Consider the following 22,503-nt stretch of genomic DNA (forward strand, 5'->3'; position numbering starts at 1 on the left):
GAATTTGGGATCACATTTCATAGTACTGGCCACGTGTACTGCACTTGGCCAGATATATATATATATATAGAGACACCTTACTACTATTTTACTGAGTCGTGCAAGTGTCTGTGTTTGTGTATTGTATTGTCTGTCGCCATAATGAGTAAGGCACCAGCAAAAACTAAAAAGCATAATTGCAAAGTCTGTAGCAGTGTGTTACCGGATGGATCTACCACATGTACAGTATGTTTTGTGGATTCGGTTCAGAATACAATTTCTGCTCCAGTTTTACAGCCTATTTCCTCACCGACCCCTCCTTGGGAAATGTTAGCAAATGTACTGGCTGGGTTGCAATCAGAATTGACCGCCGCTCGACAGGAGCGGGAAACGGCAAGATCTGAGTCTAGAGTGAGACCGCCAGAACTAACGGAGGCGTCTCCGCCTTGCGTAAGGTCCAAATCCATTTTGGGTAAACGGGATAAATTTCATATGTCTTATGATTTTCCAGTTTCTGCTATGTTGCATTCTGACGATTCCATGCCAGACCTCACGGAACAAGATGAGGGTGAGGAGGGCGAAGTGGAGTCAGATAGTGAGGATTTTAACAATTCCGGCATTGATGATCTCATCAGAGCGGTGCGTCAGTCTCTGAAGTTTACTGAAACTGAGGAGCCTCTCACAAATGATCAGTTTGTATTTACTAAACGACAAAAAACTCCAATAAGTTTTTCTGTCTCGGAATCTCTTAATCGGATGTTAGTAGAAACACGACAGAATCCAGATAAACGGTTTTCTATACCTCGCAGATTTAAGTCTAGTTACCCGTTTCCAGACTCGGTAACATGTACATGGGAGAATCCACCAATAGTTGATTCGTCAGTGTCGAAGCTTACCAAGAAATTAACCATACCAGTGCCAGCAGCTACTACGCTTAAAGACCCTTCAGATCGCAAGATAGAAACTATGCTAAAGTCCATGTATGTAGCAGCAGGAGTAATGCTGAGACCTGGATTGGTTGGCATCTGGGTCACTGAGGCGCTCATAATATGGATTACAGAACTCAAATCTGCTTTACATGACGAAAACCTGATACTACTTGCAAATCAAATGGGTGAGGCTGTAGAGTATCTCTGTACAGCGTCTACTGAAGTCTGTCAGCTCACTTCTCGTATTTCATCGTCGCTAGTTACGGCACGAAGAGCACTCTGGCTGCGTGCTTATCATGCGGAGGCAGAGGTAAAACGAGGTATAGAGGCGTTGCCTTACGATGGCAAGAAGTTGTTTGTTCCTGAATTGGACGCATGGATTGCTGAGGCTACGGGAGGTAAGTCTGTTTTCTTACCATTGCCTCCACCGGTATCAAGAAGGAGGTACGCTGGACCTTCGTTCAAATCCTTTAGACCTCAGTCCTTTCGAGGACGTGGCAGAGGAACAGCCACGCCTGCTAGACGTGGTCGTGGACGTGGTTTCCAACAAACCAACACAAGTCGCCAGGACGCTAAGGTTACCGACAAACCAGTGGCATGACGGGCTACCAGCCCATCTCGGTTCTCCGATTGTGGGAGCACGCCTTCAGACGTTCCATTTGGCGTGGTTCCACACATCCGCGGATGGGTGGATCCGCAATTTAGTGTTAAAAGGTTACAAAATAGAGTTCGACTGTCTTCCGCCTCTGCGGTTTTTCAAAACAGGATTGCCTCTGTCGGACGACAAGAGGGCGGTTCTGCAAATTGCCATTCAGTCCCTACTGGATTCAGCAGTTTTGATTCCGGTCCCTGTACATCAACAGGGTCAGGGTTATTATTCCAGTCTGTTTGTGGTACCGAAGCCGGATGGCTCAGTCAGACCAATATTGAACTTAAAGGGTCTAAATCAGTACGTAACTTACTACAGATTCAAGATGGAGTCTCTGCGTTCCGTGATTGCGGGTTTAGAGCCAAAGGAATTTATGATTGCGCTAGATCTCAAGGATGCGTACTTACACATTCCAATTTGGCAGCCTCATCAGAAATTCTTGCGGTTTGCAATACGCCAGAACCATTACCAGTTTCAGGCTCTACCGTTTGGCCTGTCGTCAGCACCTCGGGTATTCACCAAAGTGATTTCTGTGATGATAGCTCATCTCAGATCCCTGGGAGTGACAATAGTTCCGTATTTAGACGATCTGCTCATCAAAGCTCCGTCTCAACAGATGCTTCTCCAACATGCGCTGCTAACGTACGATGTACTGGTTCACCACGGTTGGATTGTCAACTTCAAGAAATCACATCTAATTCCGTCTCAACGCCTTCAATTCCTAGGTATGATTCTCGATACGGTCAATCAAAGAATTTACCTACCACAACAGAAAGTACAAATTCTACGCCATCTAGTACAATTAGTGCTCAAGCCACGCACAGTGTCTGTACACTTGTGCATTCGCCTCTTAGGCACAATGGTGGCAGCTTTCGAAGCGCTTCAGTTCGGAAGATTTCACTCGCGTCCATTTCAACTGAATGTGCTCGCCCAGTGGTCGGGCTCGCATCTGCAGATTCACCACAGGGTGAGGTTGTTGCCAAGGGCAAGAGTGTCTCTGCTCTGGTGGCTCAAGGAACACAATTTAAACGCAGGGAGACTGTTCGGAGGCTGGAATTGGATAATTCTAACGACGGACGCCAGTCTCAGAGGTTGGGGAGCGGTAATTCAAAATTGTCAGCTCCAGGGTCTCTGGGCGGATCACGAAAGATTGCTGTCTATAAATGTCCTGGAACTCCGCGCAATTTACAATGCGCTACGACAAGCAGTGCACATGCTTCGCTCTCAGACTGTCCAAGTGCAGTCAGACAATGCGACGGCGGTCGCATACATCAACAAACAAGGAGGAACGAGAAGCCGCATGGCAATGCGGGAAGTAGCTCGAATCCTCAATTGGGCGGAATACCACCAGGTGATATTGTCGGCCGTGTTCATTCCGGGAGTGGACAACTGGGAAGCGGATTATCTCAGTCGTCGGGATTTTCATCCAGGAGAATGGGCATTAAATCCATAAGTATTTCACATGTTGGTTCAGCGATGGGGTTATCCTCAGGTGGACCTGATGGCGTCTCGCCACAATCACCAAACGCTCCAGTATGTGTCCAGAACAAGAGATCCAAAGGCAGTGGCGGTGGATGCTCTCACCGTTGCGTGGCCGTACAGCCTTGTGTATCTGTTTCCACCGTTTCCTTTGCTCCCTCTGGTGCTAAAACGGATCAAAAGAGAGTCTGTCACAGTCATACTAGTGGCGCCTCATTGGCCTCGGAGAGCTTGGTTCTCGGATCTCCGAGGACTACTCGCAGACGATCCTTGGCCGCTCCCACTACGTCCAGACCTGTTACAACAGGGTCCGTTCCTTTACCCCGATTTAGCGCGGCTGCGTTTGACGGGGTGGCTGTTTAGACCGCCCTCTTAAGAAGAGAGGGCATCCCAGAATCAGTTATACCAACCATGTTACGAGCTAGGAAGCCGGTTACGGCAGCTCATTATTACAGAATATGGCGTACCTATATAGGTTGGTGTGAAGCTCGGAAGTTTCCGACATCATCTTTCAAGTTATCCCGCCTTTTGTTATTTCTACAGACTGGTTTAGATGGAGGACTGCGTTTATCTACACTAAAGGTGCAGGTATCTGCTTTGTCAATTTACTTTCAAAGACGATTGGCTCTATTGCCGTCTATACACACTTTTTTCCAAGGTGTCCACAGAGTTCAGCCTCCATTCATTCCACCTACAGCGCCATGGGACTTGAATCTGGTTTTAGATTTCTTACAGTCTTCATATTTTGAACCCTTACAGCAAGTGGATATAAAGTTTCTCACTTGGAAAACAATTTTTCTTCTAGCCTTAGCTTCGGCAAGGCGTGTTTCAGATTTGGGTGCCTTGTCATGCAAGCCACCGTATTTGGTGTTTCATGATGACAGAGCGGAACTTCGGACGAATCCCGCTTTCTTACCAAAGGTAGTGTCATCTTTTCACATCAATCAACCAATAGTAGTTCCTGTGTTGACAGCACATTCTGGAACTCTGAATGTGGTACGCGCATTACGCGTTTATGTATCCCGAACGTCTTCAGTTCGTAAGACGGATACGTTGTTTGTTCTCTATGATGCTGCCAAGATGGGTTGGCCAGCGTCTAAACAAACCTTATCCAGATGGATAAAACTGACCATACGTCAGACTTACCTTCATGCTAGGTTACAGCCGCCTACATCAGTAACCGCTCATTCCACACGTTCTGTGGGAACTTCATGGGCAGCTGGTCGGGGAGCTTCTACGACGCAGCTTTGCCGTGCGGCTACATGGTCTTCAGTGCACACGTTTGTGCGCTTTTACAAGTTTGATACGTTTGCGGCATCAGCATCTAGCTTTGGCCGCCTAGTGTTACAGGTGCCAAACAGCTCTCCCGCCCACGGGGGAAGCTTTGGTACGTCCCAAGAGTACTCCAGTGACCCCTAGTGGATGAAAAAGAAAATAGGATTTTGGTACTTACCAGGTAAATCCTTTTCTTTAAATCCATAGGGGGCACTGGACGCCCACCCAGAGCAGTTTTACCTGGTTTGTGTTAAGTTCAGAGGATCTTATGGTAACACACTCTCACCGACTGGTTCAAATTTATCAAGTGCTGGTTATGGTGTCAACTGTTTAGTTGTCAGTAACGTTATGTGTCAACTTCGTTGTTGTCCGTTATGTTATATGTAATACTCCATTGTCAACCTCTCTATAGTTCCTGTTCGGCTCAGTAAAAAACACTGAGGTACTCGGGGATATGGAGGGGTGGAGTGTTCTAAATTTAAATATTCAGTGCTGTTTCCTGCGAAAGCCGTCCATATCCCAAGAGTACTCCAGTGCCCCCTATGGATTCAAAGAAAAGGATTTACCTGGTAAGTACCAAAATCCTATTATTGATTGATCCTGGAAGCGGGGTGAAGTCTCCCTGTATCCCACTCTCCTGAGCCGGGGGATACAGCACTAAATTTCTATCTACATTTGAGTACAAATAGTTGGATAAGTGCCTGATGCATATAAGTCTGTAAACTATTGCTGCTGTTTCTTTTGCTGTGCGACTGAATACGGTTAAACTCCCACATAAGGTAACGCAGTAATATGTTTCTCCTACATACTTGAAATGTATCTGTAGGTGATTATGTGCTCTTATTGCTTATCATACTAATGTATAACCTGTGACTGATTGGTAGTGTTATTGCTGACTTTACTATAATTCTGTCAGTTTCTGTGTATTCCGATCCTCAATGCTGGTGCAAGGCAGGGAGGGATTGGATTTAATGTCTCTTTAACAAATTTTAAAGTGATTTCAGTCACAAATTGTGTAGTAAACACTGTACAGGGTGTGGTTTATTTATCATGTCTAAGAGAGGCAAAGGTGGGGAGGATACGCTCTGCGCAGCAGCACCTACACTCATTTCATGTTTGTCTTGCAAAGCTGGGTTAACCTCTCAGGATCTGGTTCAAAATGGATTTTGTGCAAATTGTTTTAGCTTTCACCAAATCCTTTTGAATAATCCAAGGCAGGCATAGGTTCAAGTTGAAACACCATGGGCTACTTTTGCACAGACATTATCCAGTATAGCTGAGCGAATAATGCCAGCTCCTATACCCAGAAATAGGTAGCCCTATTAACCCTTACATGCATCATTCCACCTGGGGTGTAACACATCCAGTACAGAAAACTGCAGCCTCTCAACAAAAACAGGCTGAAAGGCAGAGATGAGGATGAAGGCCTCAGCTCAGTGGACATAGTGCTATGAAAGCCATTCTATCGGTAGAGGAGGCAGCAGAGCCTTTGGTAAAATCTAAGGCATTTGTGTTTAAATGTCCCAAAACAGTTAGGACTGAGTTTCCTGGGTCAGAACAGCTGACGGAAATTATGCAAGAGGCTTGGGTTACACCCAGTAAGAAGTTTAGAATTCCAAAGAAATGGAATTCCCATTATCCTCTTCCTGCTGGGGACTGTTTAAAAAGGGAGGTTGCTCCCAAAGTAGATACGCATGTCATTCGATTGGTGCGAAAATCTGCATTACCTCTGCCTTCAACATCATTAAATGATGTCACTGTTAGGAAAATAGATGGTTTTCTAAAAACCTTTTTCTCCTTGTCTGGGGCAATCATAAGACCAGCCATGGCTTCAGCTTGGATGGCAAAAGCAGTGGCAGCCTGGGCTGATGCATTGGAGGATGATCGTTCATTGGCATCTAGAGAGCAAAAATTCCATATTGCACATATTAAACAGGCGGCTATATTTATGGAAGCAGCCTTGGATATGGGTACAATTGCCTCTGAGGCATCAGCCTCATTAGTAGCAGCTCGCAGAGCGGTTTGGCTACATACATGGAAAGCTGAGTCTTTGCCTTTTTCTGGAGATATTCTCTTTGGTAAATAATTAAACAGTACTTTGGAGTCAGAAGCAGACTCCAAGAAAGTGGATTTCCTTCCACACACAAATCTAAGCATAGATTTCCAGCTTTTCGGCCATTTCGGACTAAAGGAAAAGCAAAAGGAAAGGGTTATGGCAAACCGTGTCAATCTGACAAGTCTGGTAAGACTAAAAAGCATTGGGCTACCAGAGGGCCAGCTTCCAAATCAGAAGATAAGCCATCATCCTGATGGTGCGGGCCTCCACCTGGGGGGACTCCAGGGTGGGAGGCCGACTTCAGTTTGCACAGATCTGGCAGCAGTCTACCACAGATGCCTGGGTGCAAGAAGCGGTATCTCACGGTTATGCGTTTGCTTTCAAGAAAGATCCTCCTCAAAGGTTTTTTTGCACCACCCCATCTTCAGTGGAAACGAAGGCCAGGGCTTTGCAAGAGGCAGTTCAGAAGTTGCTCCAGTCAGGAGTGATAATTCCAGTTTCTACTGCGCAACGAGGACAAGCTTTTTATTCCAACCTGTTTCTAGTCCAGAAGCCAAATGGGTCGTTCCGGCCCATACTCACTCTCAAAATACTGAACAAGTACATTAGGGTGCCTCGTTTTCACATGGAGACTTTACATTCCATTATTTTGGCCATGGAGCCGGAGGAGTTTATGGTATCCCTGGATATCCAGGATGCTTCCCTTCATGTTCCTATAGCACTGTCCCATCAGCGCTATCTCAGGTTTGCTATCCTCCAGCAACATTTTCAGTTTCAGGCCTTACTATTTGGACTGACCACAGCTCACAGAGTATTCACCAAAATTATGGTGGTTATGGCATCTTGTCTCCGTCAACAGGGGATAAGGATTTTTGTCATACCTCGACAATTTATTAATCCCTGCACATTCTCAGGAATTGCTCCAGTGTCATCTGCAACAGACAATAGCTTGTTTGCAGAGACATGGTTGGCTCATAAATTGGGCAAAGCTGCCCCATGTTCAGTCACAATGGATGACTCACTTGGGGGATGTGTTGGATTCGGGTCTTTAGAGAGTAAATTTACCTCTGAACAAAATATCCAAAATTCAGTTAAGGATTCAGGAGCTGCTACACAGTCAACATAGTGGAGTATGCTCAATTCCACTCGAGGCCTCTGCAGCGTCTGATCCTTTCCAAATGGAATGGTTTTCATCAGACAATAAAAACAAGACTATGGTCCTTCCTCTGGAAGTAAGGAGGTCATTAGCCTGGTGGCTGCAGACATCCCATCTGGACAAAGGGAGACCCTTTTGGATATCAGGTTGGGAAATTTTGACAACGGATGCCAGCCTCCAGGGCTGGGGAGCCGTGTCAAGAAGGAGTTGCTTCCAGGGGCAGTGGACCAATGAAGAAAGTTGCCTGCCAATAAATATGTTGGAACTTCAGGCCATATATTTTGCACTTATTCAGGCAAAGGACCTCCTTCAGGGGAAACCAGTCCAAATCCGCTCAGACAATGCAACGGCAGTAGCGTACCTCAACCATCAGGGAGGAACTCGCAGTCAAAACTCAATGAAGGAGGTAAGTCACACGTTAAAGTGGGCAGAACATCATCCAGCCATGTCCGCAGTGTTCATTCTGGGAGTCCTAAACTGGGAAGCGGATTTTTTCAGTTGATCTGCCGGGTCAAGAACAAAGGATCCCAAAGCGATCTTTGTGGATGCCCTGTCGGTGAGATGGGACTTTCGTGTGGCCTACATATATCCACCAATCGCCCTCTTACCCAGGGTAATGCGAAAGGCAAAACAAGGAAGGGGCGCCATGATACTAATAGCTCCGGCTTGGCCAGGAGACATTGTTACAGAGATCTGCAGATACTGTCGAGGGATGCTCCATTCCTACTCCCTCAACATCCAGATCTACTGTCTCAGGGTCCTTGCCATCACAAGCACCTGGATCCGACTGTCTTTGACGGCGTGGCTCTTGAGACTTCCACCCTGAAAGCAAGAGGACTCTCACAACACGTAATTCAAACAATGCTCAGAGCATGAAAACCTTCCTCAGCTCGCATTTATCACCGAGTACGGCAAGCCTTTATTCAATGGTGCAGTGACCGGAAATTTAACCCTAGGTCTTTCAGAGTTTCCAGAGTCCTAGCATTCCTTCAGGCAGGAATGGAAAAGGGTCTAAGGGTGGCTTCCTTGAGAGTGCAAGTGCCAGCATTGTCTGTATGGTTCCAAAAGAAAATTGCTAACCTACATGATGTGTGCACTTTTTTCCAGGGAATGCTGCACATTCAACCTCCTTTTGTTCCTCCTACAGTGCCTTGGGACATAAGTTTAGTACTAAAGGCCCTTCAAGTTGCCCCATTTGAACCACTAAAAGGATTGGATCTTAAATGGTTGACAGCTAATGTTCTCTTTCTACTGGCTATTGCCTCAGCTAGAAGAGTTTCAGATTTAGGGGCATTGTTATGTCGCCCTCCTTTTCTGATTTTTTTTTTATCCAGATAGAGCGATTCTCAGAACCAAATCTTGGTATCTTCCTAAGGTGGTGTCTAAATTCCACCTTAACCAAGAAATTGTAGTCCTGTCCTTCCAAGGGCCGGACCTTTCTGCGGGAGATACATTGTTGGACGTTGTCCGTGCTTTAAGGATCTACGTGGATCGTACCAGTGCCATCAGGAAAACAGACACTCTCTTCGTTCTCTACGAATTTCACAAGAGAGGATGGCCTGCTGATAAGCAGACACTGGCGAGGTGGCTTCGAATGACTATTTCAGAAGCATATTCTCAAGCTGATCTCCCTGTTCCGCCTACTGTTTCTGCTCACTCTACTCGTAAGGTAGGTTCGTCATGGGCAGCACAACGTGGTGCTTCAGCAGAACAGATATGTAAGGCAGTCACTTGGTCTCCCATTAACACATTCATTCAACATTATGCCTTTGATACCTTTGCCTCTCAGGACGCTGAATTCGTACGAAGGAATTCTCCTGTCCAATCAGGAGCGTCCCCACCACTAAATTGCTTTGGGACATCCCAATGTTATCCTGTGGATAACCTGTGGACCCTGCAGGAAAAATAATCATTATGGTAGACTTACCGTTGATAACTCTCTCCTAAGTCCACAGGGATCCCACCCTGTCGCACCTGATTTGAGGATCCTATCACTTACTAACCTCTTCCTTCTTGTACGGAAGGGTGTGCATGTGTTCTTATCGCCTGATTAGGGCTCTCTATGATGCTCCTGCCTTGAGCTTTGGAAAACAACGGATTTTCCTAAGCCAGGAGGCGGGGATATAGGAATGGGCCCGTTGCATTCTGGGAGGCCAAAAGCTTTGATCGTTTGGTGCCAATCTACTGTCGCTACCTCATATCCCAATGTTATCCTGTAGATCCTGTGGACTTACGAGAAATAGAGTTATCAACGGTAAGTCTACCATAACGATTATTTTTATAATTTAACTTATAATTAATTATTATGTATGTACCTTTTAATAACTTACAAGGTTGTGCCTGGAAATATACTTTTAAAAGCATTATGATATTTCTATCTAAGAAAGATTTCACACCAGATGTATAAAGGTATCATGTATTTTCATTACAATTGATGCTCAATAACATTAACATATATTATTATACATTATTAGCACTTAAATTACCATACAATATTTCCATATGTTTAAACTATGAGTGAAGACAATGCAAGAAATATGAGTCAAGTGTGAACAGAATATGTTAAGATGGCTACAAAGTTAGAATAGTAACCAGAAAGCATAGAGAAGTTGTGTGTATGTGCGTGTGTGTTTTTATATATATATATATATATATATATATATATATATATATATATATATATATATATATATATTTATTTATTGTATATTAATATTGTATATTAATATTACATGGAAATGTAACTTCATGCACTATATGGCCAATCCAAGAGAATTGATAAATGGGGAAACACATTTATCGGAATAAACATTTGAGGGCTCTACTTTGTGGCAATGTTTGTGTGAAAGAGAGATACAGATATAGATAAGCACAGAGGGATATAACCAGTGTTGGGATGTGTGGAGGAGGGGCATTTATGTTCAGACCACATGGTCTCTTTTGTCTAGGCCACATTTCCTACAAACTAATCTCCATACTAAATCTAAATCCATCCCCAAAACACTGATTTCATCCTATAATTATAGATATAACATCCTACAGTACACCATACAAACCCCACAACACCGTAATAATGCCACAATACTATGTCTCCATGCACATGCCTCATTCCGTCCTTCTTTGTTTACCATGGGGCCACATGCGGTATCTTCTGGTTGGCCTTACAGCTCAGCCGGCCGGGCGTTATCACATGCAACTGCAGAAGCACGCAGATTGCCTATGCATGTTGTACTATCCAGCGAATATGTCGTTCCAATTTGTCCAGAAACGACATATCAGGCAGATATCGCTCCAGTGTGTACCCAGCTTAATAGTATGTTACCACTTATCCCAGAATCCTTTCTGTCCTTAACTATGATAGCTGGCATTGTTACACTGGGCCAATGTTATACATGTATGTTGTATTGGTATTCAGACACTTATCTTCTGTGGGTTTTGTAATAGGAAAAGATAGCCAGCATAACAACGCTCATAACAACAATGCACAGGTGAATGGGTTCCAGTCTGAAGAGGTTAGTCGGTTAAAAGAAGAAATAGAAGAATTGAAAAAACAGCATGAATTGCTACAAGGAGAGCTTTCAGAGACGAATGTACTGGTGGAAAGCTTGGTAAGTGTCATCATTTCTGTGGTGAAGAATATTCTTCCCTATTTATTATGTTGTCATTTGCAGAAATGTACATAGACATTTTCTGACAAGTGATATTGTTAAAGTTATATTATTGTAATTCACAAGGTTCTCTTGCGTGGTTTCCAAACAGTGGTTATATTGTGTGGCAATCCAAGCATCTGTACAATGGGATGGGTTAAAAGAGGGGTGTGTCGCATAAAGTGCTTGTGTGTGTGTGTGTGTGTGTGTGTGTGTGTGTGTGTGTTTGTACACAATGCAAGTGATTTATTGGATTGCACGAGACCAGAGATAAAAGAAAGCAAATATAGCCACGCTCTTATATTATTGTTTATTACAAGGTTTCAGTAGCACCGTACAAGGCGATAGAACTGATAACAGAATACATAAGTACAGACTTATAGACATTAGATCAATTCACAGACTATAGATACATAATTACAGAGGGCAGTTAGCATAATTATGTAGAGAAGACATAGGGGAGAGGACCCTGCTCATTCGAGCTTTTCAATCTATAGGGTATATGTGTGCACACAATGTGGTAGGAGTACAGAGACTACAGGGAGAGGTGGAGGGGTTAGTACGCTACAATGAAAATAAAAAGTTTTCAGAGGACATTCTTGATGGCTGGAGGAAAGTCTAATGTAATGAGGAGGGGCGTTTCAGAAGATCCTATATGCGAGAATGGGAAGTTGTGATCAGGATGACGTGAGAAAGCAGTCATTAGCAGTGAAGAGAAAGAGAGGGAGTGTGTAAGGAAATGAAAGTGATTGATTCACATCAGTGGTATGAACCAATTTTTGTCCCCGTTCTTCAACTAAATTTGATAATTATCTGACCTGTTGTGTATATCTGGTTGAAAGATGACCTCTATTAAACTATTGGGGTGATGCATCAAACATTCTAGAGAGGTAAAGAGGAGAAATTGCCCAAAGCAAACAACTTATAATTATCATTTATCTAGCACAGTCTATAAAATGACTGAAGTTGATCGGTTGCTATACTTCACTTTATCTCTCTTGAAGGTTTAAGACATCTGTGTGTCTACTACCACACTTATAGGCCACAGTTAAGTATGACGTCACCAGACCGCCTGCCTGTGTGTCTAGCTAAACTGCTGCATGGGCTTAGCTGCAGGAAGCCTCTATGTTTGACCACCTTAAGCAAAGTTCTGGGAATGTAGGAAGAAGGAAATTTCCATGTAGTCTGTTTTGCACAGCTAAATTTATAAGCACCTTCAAAACACAATACCACTTTTTAACGTTCATTCAGTCTGTGAGTTACTGATCATATCTTGGTGTGTATAAGGCATTGTCCAGGAATATGCACTGCTGCAAACTAGTTATTTGCTGCTGCCTCTACCTCACTCTCGACATCCCTCCACCATCTTGGACAATGTCCTCTACACTCTTAAGGTGTGTCACTGTTCCTCAGATGGGTTCAGAACATTGTATTTAGAGGTAAGTTCCAAAATTCTCTTTCAGTTATAAAAGGCTTCAGCCAGAACACTGGTTTGAGACACAGCTAAGTTTTTATGCCAATATTTGAGTAGCCTGTTTGATTTGACAATGCGGTCTACTTGTAATGGCAAAGCACACAATTCTTGTAGTTTTTTTAAATATATATATTTATTACATAGGCCTATATTTAAAGTAACATTTTGATGTTTTTCTTTTCTCTGACGTCCTAGTGGATGCTGGGAACTCCGTAAGGACCATGGGGAATAGCGGCTCCGCAGGAGACTGGGCACAAAAGTAAAGCTTTAGGACTACCTGGTGTGCACTGGCTCCTCCCCCCATGACCCTCCTCCAAGCCTCAGTTAGATTTTTGTGCCCGGCCGAGAAGGGTGCACACTAGGGGCTCTCCTGAGCTTCTTAGTGAAAGTTTAGTTTTAGGTTTTTTATTTTCAGTGAGACCTGCTGGCAACAGGCTCACTGCATCGAGGGACTAAGGGGTATATGCAATTCACGGCGAATCGCGGCAAATTATCGCCGTTTTTAAAATCGACACAATTCGACAGGTGAATTCCGGCAGGTGGCTGCCGGAATTCACCATATTCACTGAAAAACGGATTCGACAGTTCCGCGGGCGAAAAACGGCCGATTTGCCGGATTTTGCAAAACGGGAAAAAACGGGAAAAACCCGTTAAAAAAATGGCGTGGGGTCCCCCCTTCAAAGCATAACCAGCCTCGGGCTCTTCGAGCTGGTCCTGGTTCTAAAAATGCGGGGGAAAATTGGGCAGGGATCCCCCGTATTTTTAAAACCAGCACCGGGCTCTGCGCCTGGTGCTGGTGCAAAAAATACGGGGGACAAAAAGAGTAGGGGTCCCCCGTATTTTTTACACCAGCATCGGGCTCCACTAGCTGGACAGATAATGCCACAGCCGGGGGTCACTTTTATACAGTGCCCTGCGGCCGTGGCATTAAATATCCAACTAGTCACCCCTGGCCGGGGTACCCTGGGGGAGTGGGGACCCTTCAATCAAGGGGTCCCCCCCCCCCCCCAGCCACCCAAGGGCCAGGGGTGAAGCCCGAGGCTGTCCCCCCCCCCATCCAATGGCTGCGGATGGGAGGCTGATAGCCTTGAGTAAAATGACAAGAATATTGTTTTTTCCAGCAGTACTACAAGTCCCAGCAAGCCTCCCCCGCAAGCTGGTACTTGGAGAACCACAAGTACCAGCATGCGGGAGAAAACCGGGCCTGCTGGTACCTGTAGTTCTACTGGGAAAAAAATACCCAAATAAAAACAGTACACAGACACAGTGACAGTAAAACTTTATTACACACTGCCGACACACACATACTTACCTATGTTGACACGCCGACTGCCACGGTCTCCGACGATCCGAGGGTACCTGTGAAAAAAATTATACTCACCTTCCAGCGTCCAGAGGTACATCCACGTCCAGAGATACATCCACGTACTTGTTAAAAAAAAAAAAACACCCGTGCCATGCCGGACTGAAAGGGGTCCCATGCTTTCACATCAGACCCCTTTCCCCGAATGCCGGGACACCACGTGACTCCTGTCACTGAAGTCCCTTCAGCCAATCAGGAAGCGCTACTTCCGTGGCGCTCACCTGATTGGCTGTGCGCTGTCTGAGCTGTCAGACAGCGCATCGCAAAGCCTCTCCATTACTTTCAATGGTGAGAACTTTGCCGTCTGCGGGGGTTACCCGCGGTCAGCCGCTGACCGGCGGGTGACCTCACCGCTAGCCGCTAAGTTCCCACCATTGAAAGTAATGGACGGAGCTGTGCGATGCGCTGTCTGAGTTCAGACAGCGCACAGCCAATCAGGTGAGCGCAACGAAGTTGCGCTTCCTGATTGGCTTTAGAGACCTTTCTGTGACAGCTGTCACTCTGAGAGGTCTCTCTGCATTCGGGGTAAGGGGTCCCATGTGTAAGCATGGGACCCCTTTCAGTCCGGCATGGTACGGGTGTCCGGTTTGTTTTTTTAAACAAGTACGTGGATTTATCTCTGGACCCTGGCTGAGGTGAGTATATTGATCTTTTCTTTTCAGGTATCCGTGGATTCTACATGGAGAAGAGGACCGATGTCGGCGTGTGAACATAGGTAAGTATGTGTGTGTCGACGTATGAAATAAAGTTTTACTGTCACGGTGTGTGTGTGTCCTGTTTTTATTTGGGTATTTTTTTTCCAGTAGAACTACAGGTACCAGCGGGCCCGGTTTTCTCCCGCATGCTGGTACTTGTGGTTCTCCAAGTACCAGCTTGCGGGGGAGGCTTGCTGGGACTTGTAGTTCTTCTGGAAAAAACAATATTCTTGACATTTTACCAAGGCTATCAGCCTCCCATCCGCAGCCCTTGGATGGGGGGGACAGCCTCGGGCTTCACCCCTGGCCCTTGGGTGGCTGGGTGGGGGGGACCCCTTGATTGAAGGGGTCCCCACTCCCCCAGGGTACCCCGGCCAGGGGTGACTAGTTGGATATTTAATGCCACGGCCGCAGGGCACTGTATAAAAGTGACCCCCGGCTGTGGCATTATCTGTCCAGCTAGTGGAGCCCGATGCTGGTGTAAAAAATACGGGGGACCCCTACTCGTTTTGTCCCCCGTATTTTTTGCACCAGCACCAGGCGCAGAGCCCGGTGCTGGTTTTAAAAATACGGGGGATCCGCTGTCAATTTTTTCCCCGCATTTTTAGAACCAGGACCTGCTCAAAGAGCCCGAGGCTGGTTATGCTTTGGAAGGGGGACCCCACGCCATTTTTTTTTTAAATTTTCCCGTTCCAGCACTAAAAAAATAAAAAATAATATTTTAAAAAATATATAAATAATACTTGTGCCTCCAAAAAAAAAAAAAAAAGTACCTAATCCCTTCTAATATAAATAGATATGCTATTCCCAAAAAAAAAAACACCAAAAAAAACATGTTAAAATTTTTTTTTATTGTTTTCACCCTCCAAAGTGTGGCGGATTGAAAATGACGAATTTACTGTCTAAAAGCACTGCTGTCGAATTTCCAAACTTGAATTGAATATGCTTTTGTCGAATTGCAGCACTTGTATCATTGCAGAAAAGTCGAATTTGCAAAAAGTCGAATTTCAAAAAGTCGAATTTTGAAAGTCCGTTTTTTTGACGGAAAGCACTGAATTGCATTGACGATTTTTTTTTTTTTGGCGAAAATGACCCGAAATTCGACAATTTCGGGAATTCGACCGCAATTGCATATACCCCTAAGGGGAGAAGAAGCGAACCTACCTAAGTGGTGGTAGCTTGGGCTTCTTAGGCTACTGGACACCATTAGCTCCAGAGGGACCGAACACAGGCCCAGCCTCGGAGCTCGGTACCAGAGCCGCGCCGCCGGCCCCCTTACAGAGCCAGAAGCAAGAAGAGGTCCGGAAAAATCGGCGGCAGAAGACATCAGTCTTCAACAAGGTAGCGCACAGCACTGCAGCTGTGCGCCATTGTTACTCAGGCACACTTCACACTTCGGTCACTGAGGGTGCAGGGCGCTAGGGGGGGGCGCCCTGAGCAGCAATGTAAACACCTTGGCTGGCATAAATACACCACATATAACCCCCAGGGCTATATGGATGTATTTTAACCCCTGCCAGAACTCACCAAAAAGCGGGAGAAAAGGCCGCCGAGAAGGGGGCGGAGCCTATCTCCTCAGCACACGGGCGCCATTTTCCATCACAGCTCCGCTGGAAGGACGTCTCCCTGACTCTCCCCTGCAGTCCTGCACTACAGAAAAGGGTAAAAAAGAGAGGGGGGCACTAATTTGGCGCAGTTTTAATACTAACAGCAGCTATAAAGGGAAAAGCACATTTTATAGTGGTATTCCTGTCTATATATAGCGCTCTGGTGTGTGCTGGCATACTCTCCCTCTGTCTCCCCAAAGGGCTAGTGGGGTCCTGTCCTCTTATCAGAGCATTCCCTGTGTGTGTGCGGTGTGTCGGTACGATTGTGTCGACATGTTTGAGGAGGAAAATGAGATGGAGGCGGAGCAATTGCCTATTATAGAGTTGTCACCCCCTAGGGAGTCGACACCTGAGTGGATGAGCTTATGGAAGGAATTGCGTGACAGTGTCAGCTCTTTACGACAGACAGTTGACGACATGAGACAGCCGGCTACTCAGCTTGTGCCTGTCCAGGGGTCTCAAACGCCATCATGGACTTTAAAACGCCCGTTACCTCAAATGGCAGACACAGACACGGATACTGACTCCAGTGTCGATGATGAGGAGACAAACGTGACTTCCACTAGGGCCACACGTTACATGATTGAAGCAATGAAAAATGTATTGCATATCTCTGATAATACAAGTACCACTAAAAAGGGTATTATGTTTGGTGAGAAAAAACTGCCTGTAGTTTTTCCTGTATCCGAGGAATTAAATGAAGTGTGTGATGAGGCGTGGGTTTCCCCCGATTAAAAAACTGATAATTCCTAAAAGGTTATTGGCATCGTACCCTTTCCCGCCAGAGGATAGGGCACGTTGGGAAACACCCCCTAGGGTGGATAAAGCGCTCACACGCTTGTCTAAACAGGTAGCACTACCCTCTCCTGATACGGCCGCCCTAAAGGAACCTGCCGATAGAAAGCTGGAGAATATCCTAAAATGTATATACACTCACACGGGTGTTATACTGCGACCAGCAATCGCCTCAGCCTGGATGTGCAGTGCGGGCCTGGCGTGGTCGGATTCCCTGACTGAAAATATTGATACCCTAGATAGGGACAGTATATTACTGACTATAGAGCATTTGAAGGATGCATTTCTATATATGCGTGATGCACAGAGGGATATTTGCCGACTGGCATCAAGAGTTAGCGCGCTGTCCATTTCTGCAAGAAGAGGTTTATGGACGCGGCAGTGGTCAGGTGATGCAGATTCTAAAAGGCACATGGAAGTATTGCCTTATAAGGGGGAGGAGTTATTTGGGGTAGGTCTATCAGACCTGGTAGCCACGGCAACTGCTGGAAAATCCACATTTTTACCCCAGGTAGCTTCTCAACCTAAGAAGACGCCGTATTATCAGGCGCAGTCCTTTCGGCCCCATAAGGGCAAGCGGGCAAAAGGCGCCTCATTTCTGCCCCGTGGCAGAGGGAGAGGAAAAAGGCTGCAACAAACAGCCAGTTCCCAGGAACAAAAGCCCTCTCCCGCCTCCGCAAAGTCCTCAGCATGACGCTGGGGCTTTACAAGCGGACTCAGGCACGGTGGGGGCCCGTCTCAAGAAGTGGACCCCTGGATCCTTCAGGTGGTATCTCAGGGGTACAAATTGGAATTCGAGACGTCTCCCCCTCGCCGTTTTCTAAAGTCTGCTTTACCGACGTCTCCCTCAGAGAGGGAGGCGGTATTGGAAGCCATTCACAAGCTATATTCCCAGCAGGTGATAATCAAGGTACCCCTCCTACAACAGGGAAAGGGGTACTATTCCACACTATTTGTGGTACCGAAGCCGGACGGCTCGGTGAGACCAATTTTAAACCTAAAATCCTTGAACACTTACATACAAAGGTTCAAATTCAAGATGGAGTCACTCAGAGCAGTGATTGCAAACCTGGAAGAAGGGGACTATATGGTGTCTCTGGACATCAAAGATGCTTACCTACATGTCCCAATTTACCCTTCTCACCAAGGGTACCTCAGGTTTGTGGTACAGAACTGTCACTATCAGTTTCAGACGCTGCTGTTTGGATTGTCCACGGCACCCCGGGTCTTTACCAAGGTAATGGCCGAAATGATGATACTCCTTCGAAGGAAGGGAGTTTTAGTTATCCCTTACTTGGACGATCTCCTGATAAGGGCAAGATCCAGGGAACAGTTGGAAGTCGGAGTAGCACTATCTCAGATAGTGCTGCGCCAGCACGGTTGGATTCTCAATATTCCAAAATCGCAGCTGATCCCGACGACACGACTTCTATTCCTAGGGATGATCCTGGACACAGTCCAGAAAAAGGTGTTTCTCCCGGAGGAGAAAGCCAGGGAGTTATCCGAACTAGTCAGAAATCTCCTAAAACCAGGCCAAGTCTCAGTGCATCAATGCACAAGGGTCCTGGGAAAGATGGTGGCTTCTTACGAAGCAATCCCATTCGGCAGATTCCACGCAAGAACCTTCCAGTGGGATCTGCTAGACAAATGGTCCGGGTCGCATCTTCAGATGCATCAGCGGATAATCTTGTCACCAAGGACAAGGGTGTCTCTCCTGTGGTGGTTGCAGAGTGCTCATCTTCTAGAGGGCCGCAGATTCGGCATTCAGGACTGGGTCCTGGTGACCACGGATGCCAGCCTGAGAGACTGGGGAGCAGTCACACAGGGAAGAAATTTCCAGGGCTTGTGGTCAAGCCTGGAGACATCACTTCACATAAATATCCTGGAGCTAAGGGCCATCTACAATGCTCTAAGCCTAGCAAGACCTCTGCTTCAAGGTCAGCCGGTGCTGATCCAAGTCAGACAACATCACGGCAGTCGCCCACGTAAACAGACAGGGCGGCACAAGAAGCAGGAGGGCAATGGCAGAAGTTGCAAGGATTCTTCGCTGAGCGGAAAATCATGTGATAGCACTGTCAGCAGTGTTCATTCCGGGAGTGGACAACTGGGAAGCAGACTTCCTCAGCAGACACGACCTCCACCCGGGAGAGTGGGGACTTCACCCAGAAGTCTTCCACATGATTGTGAACCGTTGGGAAAAACCAAAGGTGGACATGATGGCGTCCCGCCTCAACAAAAAACTAGACAGGTATTGCGCCAGGTCAAGGGACCCTCAGGCAATAGCTGTGGACGCTCTGGTAACACCGTGGGTGTACCAGTCAGTGTATGTGTTCCCTCCTCTGCCTCTCATACCCAAGGTACTGAGAATCATAAGAAGGAGAGGAGTAAGGACTATACTCGTGGCTCCGGATTGGCCAAGAAGGACTTGGTACCCGGAACTTCAAGAGATGCTCACAGAGGACCCGTGGCCTCTACCTCTAAGAAAGGACCTGCTCCAGCAGGGACCCTGTCTGTTCCAAGACTTACCGCGGCTGCGTTTGACGGCATGGCGGTTGAACGCCGGATCCTGAAGGAAAAAGGCATTCCGGATGAAGTCATCCCTACCCTGATCAAAGCCAGGAAGGATGTAACCGTACAGCATTATCACCGTATTTGGCGTAAATATGTTGCGTGGTGCGAGGCCAGGAAGGCCCCTACAGAGGAATTTCAACTGGGTCGTTTCCTGCATTTCCTGCAAACAGGACTGTCTATTGGCCTAAAATTAGGGTCCATTAAGGTTCAAATTTCGGCCCTGTCGATTTTCTTCCAGAAAGAACTGGCTTCAGTTCCTGAAGTTCAGACGTTTGTCAAGGGGGTACTGCATATACAGCCTCCTTTTGTGCCTCCAGTGGCACCTTGGGATCTCAATGTAGTTTTGGGGTTCCTAAAATCACATTGGTTTGAACCACTCACCACTGTGGACTTAAATATCTCACATGGAAAGTGGTAATGCTGTTGGCCCTGGCTTCAGCCAGGCGTGTCTCAGAATTGGCGGCTTTATCCTATAAAAGCCCTTACCTAATTTTTCATACGGACAGGGCAGAATTGAGGACTCGTCCTCAATTTCTCCCTAAGGTGGTTTCAGCGTTTCACTTGAACCAGCCTATTGTGGTACCTGCGGCTACTAGGGACTTGGAGGACTCCAAGTTGCTGGACGTAGTCAGGGCCCTGAAAATATATGTTTCCAGGACGGCTGGAGTCAGAAAATCTGACTCGCTGTTTATCCTGTATGCACCCAACAAGCTGGGTGCTCCTGCTTCTAAGCAGACTATTGCTCGTTGGATTTGTAGTACAATTCAGCTTGCACATTCTGTGGCAGGCCTGCCACAGCCAAAATCTGTAAAAGCCCATTCCACAAGGAAGGTGGGCTCATCTTGGGCGGCTGCCCGAGGGGGTCTCGGCTTTACAACTTTGCCGAGCAGCTACTTGGTCATGGGCAAACACGTTTGCTAAATTCTACAAATTTGATACCCTGGCCGAGGAGGACCTGGAGTTCTCTCATTCGGTGCTGCAGAGTCATCCGCACTCTCCCGCCCGTTTGGGAGCTTTGGTATAATCCCCATGGTCCTTACGGAGTTCCCAGCATCCACTAGGACGTCAGAGAAAATAAGAATTTACTTACCGATAATTCTATTTCTCGTAGTCCGTAGTGGATGCTGGGCGCCCATCCCAAGTGCGGATTATCTGCAATACTTGTACATAGTTATTGTTACAAAAATCGGGTTATTATTGTTGTGAGCCATCTTTTCAGAGGCTCCTCTGTTATCATGCTGTTAACTGGGTTCAGATCACAGGTTGTACGGTGTGATTGGTGTGGCTGGTATGAGTCTTACCCGGGATTCAAAATCCTTCCTTATTGTGTACGCTCGTCCGGGCACAGTATCCTAACTGAGGCTTGGAGGAGGGTCATGGGGGGAGGAGCCAGTGCACACCAGGTAGTCCTAAAGCTTTACTTTTGTGCCCAGTCTCCTGCGGAGCCGCTATTCCCCATGGTCCTTACGGAGTTCCCAGCATCCACTACGGACTACGAGAAATAGAATTATCGGTAAGTAAATTCTTATTTTTTCTTTTCAGAAGCACAGTCCAGCAGGTGGTCAGACGGAGCAAATGACTGGAGTTTCTGAGCAGGCTGCTGAGCTTCAAAAGGTATTTGTTCCTTTGTTATCACTACATTACTAACCCACCTACAGAGCTGATATTTTGATGTAGGTGTTAAAGCAAGGCTTATTTCTGGTGAATTGTTTGAAAATGGCAAATATTGATGCAACGTTTCAGTATAGAATGACTTCATGTGGAGTTAGGCAAAGGATGTAAATTTATATGTATTTAGTATCCTAAAAAAATGCACTCCAGATTTTTGTCTGGGTTTCTGTTTTTACAATATGTCCATATCAATTTAACAAAAGTTTCCTATCCCTAATATGGGTAATGAAGGATTGACTCCTCTTTAACATTTTAAAGAATTTAAACTAATTTTATTTACATTAGACCGGGACTTGAGATATACGTACCTACCATTATCTCTTTTCTGCCTTTCCCTCTTCATCCCTTTGTTGATTGTTTGAAAATGTTCTACTCCATTATCATGACTCTTGATCACCTTTTTATGCAGTGAATTGTAGCCATGGGTATCTGGATGATAGGTCGACAGTTAAAAGGTCGACACCAAATTATCGACATACATATGGTAAAGATGGCAATTGACGACACAGCATATGGTCGACATAAATTTTTAGGATTTTTTTATTTTTAGGAATTTTATCATACTTTACCATCCATGTGGACTATGATTGGGAATAGTAACATGTTCCCCGAAGCCGCCATGTGAGTGGACGTGGAACATTTATTGGAGGTCCACGGGCTGGAAAGGAAATTTTGACACCAAAAAAAACCATCAAAAACTCGTTTCGACTATTTCCTTGTCGACCCTGTCAACCTTGTGCATGTCAACAATTTGGTGTCGAGCTTCTGACTGTCGACCCTTTGATCCATAACCCGGGGACACTGGAATGACTGCAGATCTGGAGTGGAGCAGGGGGGCCAGGTCACCAAATAGTTAACTTTTCTTTCCCAGCAGCGCAGACTCCCTCTCCCCTATATCCTGCCCCCTGGGCACCAATATGCCGATATTAGATTGGTGTCCTGGAGCGGGCACTGTAGAGCTAAGCAGTCTCTTTTATATTTTATTTTACTTTATTTTATGAGCAGACAGTGTGTGAGCATCATAGATGCCCTCACCGCTGCTCCACCAACTTCCATTATGGCAGGGGGCAACTGGGAGCAGGTAAGCTACACATATATAGCGGCTTTCATCGCAGGTGTAGGAGTCCAATGGCAGTGCGGCGGGTGAGGGCCAGGTC

General features: G+C 46.1%; 1 protein-coding gene across 4 annotated transcripts in view; it reads left to right on the forward strand.

The window, feature by feature from the left end:
• USO1 (USO1 vesicle transport factor) overlaps window positions 1-22,503 on the forward strand; it is a 285,018-nt gene that overhangs the window by 235,597 nt on the left and 26,918 nt on the right. For all 4 annotated transcript variants that reach the window (XM_063916925.1, XM_063916933.1, XM_063916940.1 and 1 more), the window contains 2 exons: window positions 10,968-11,131; window positions 21,218-21,289. In XM_063916925.1, the coding sequence (XP_063772995.1) occupies window positions 10,968-11,131; window positions 21,218-21,289 (236 nt within the window). The remainder of the gene's footprint in view (window positions 1-10,967; window positions 11,132-21,217; window positions 21,290-22,503) is intronic.

This window comes from Pseudophryne corroboree, chromosome 1, assembly GCF_028390025.1.
Source record: "Pseudophryne corroboree isolate aPseCor3 chromosome 1, aPseCor3.hap2, whole genome shotgun sequence".
NCBI lineage: Eukaryota > Metazoa > Chordata > Amphibia > Anura > Myobatrachidae > Pseudophryne > Pseudophryne corroboree.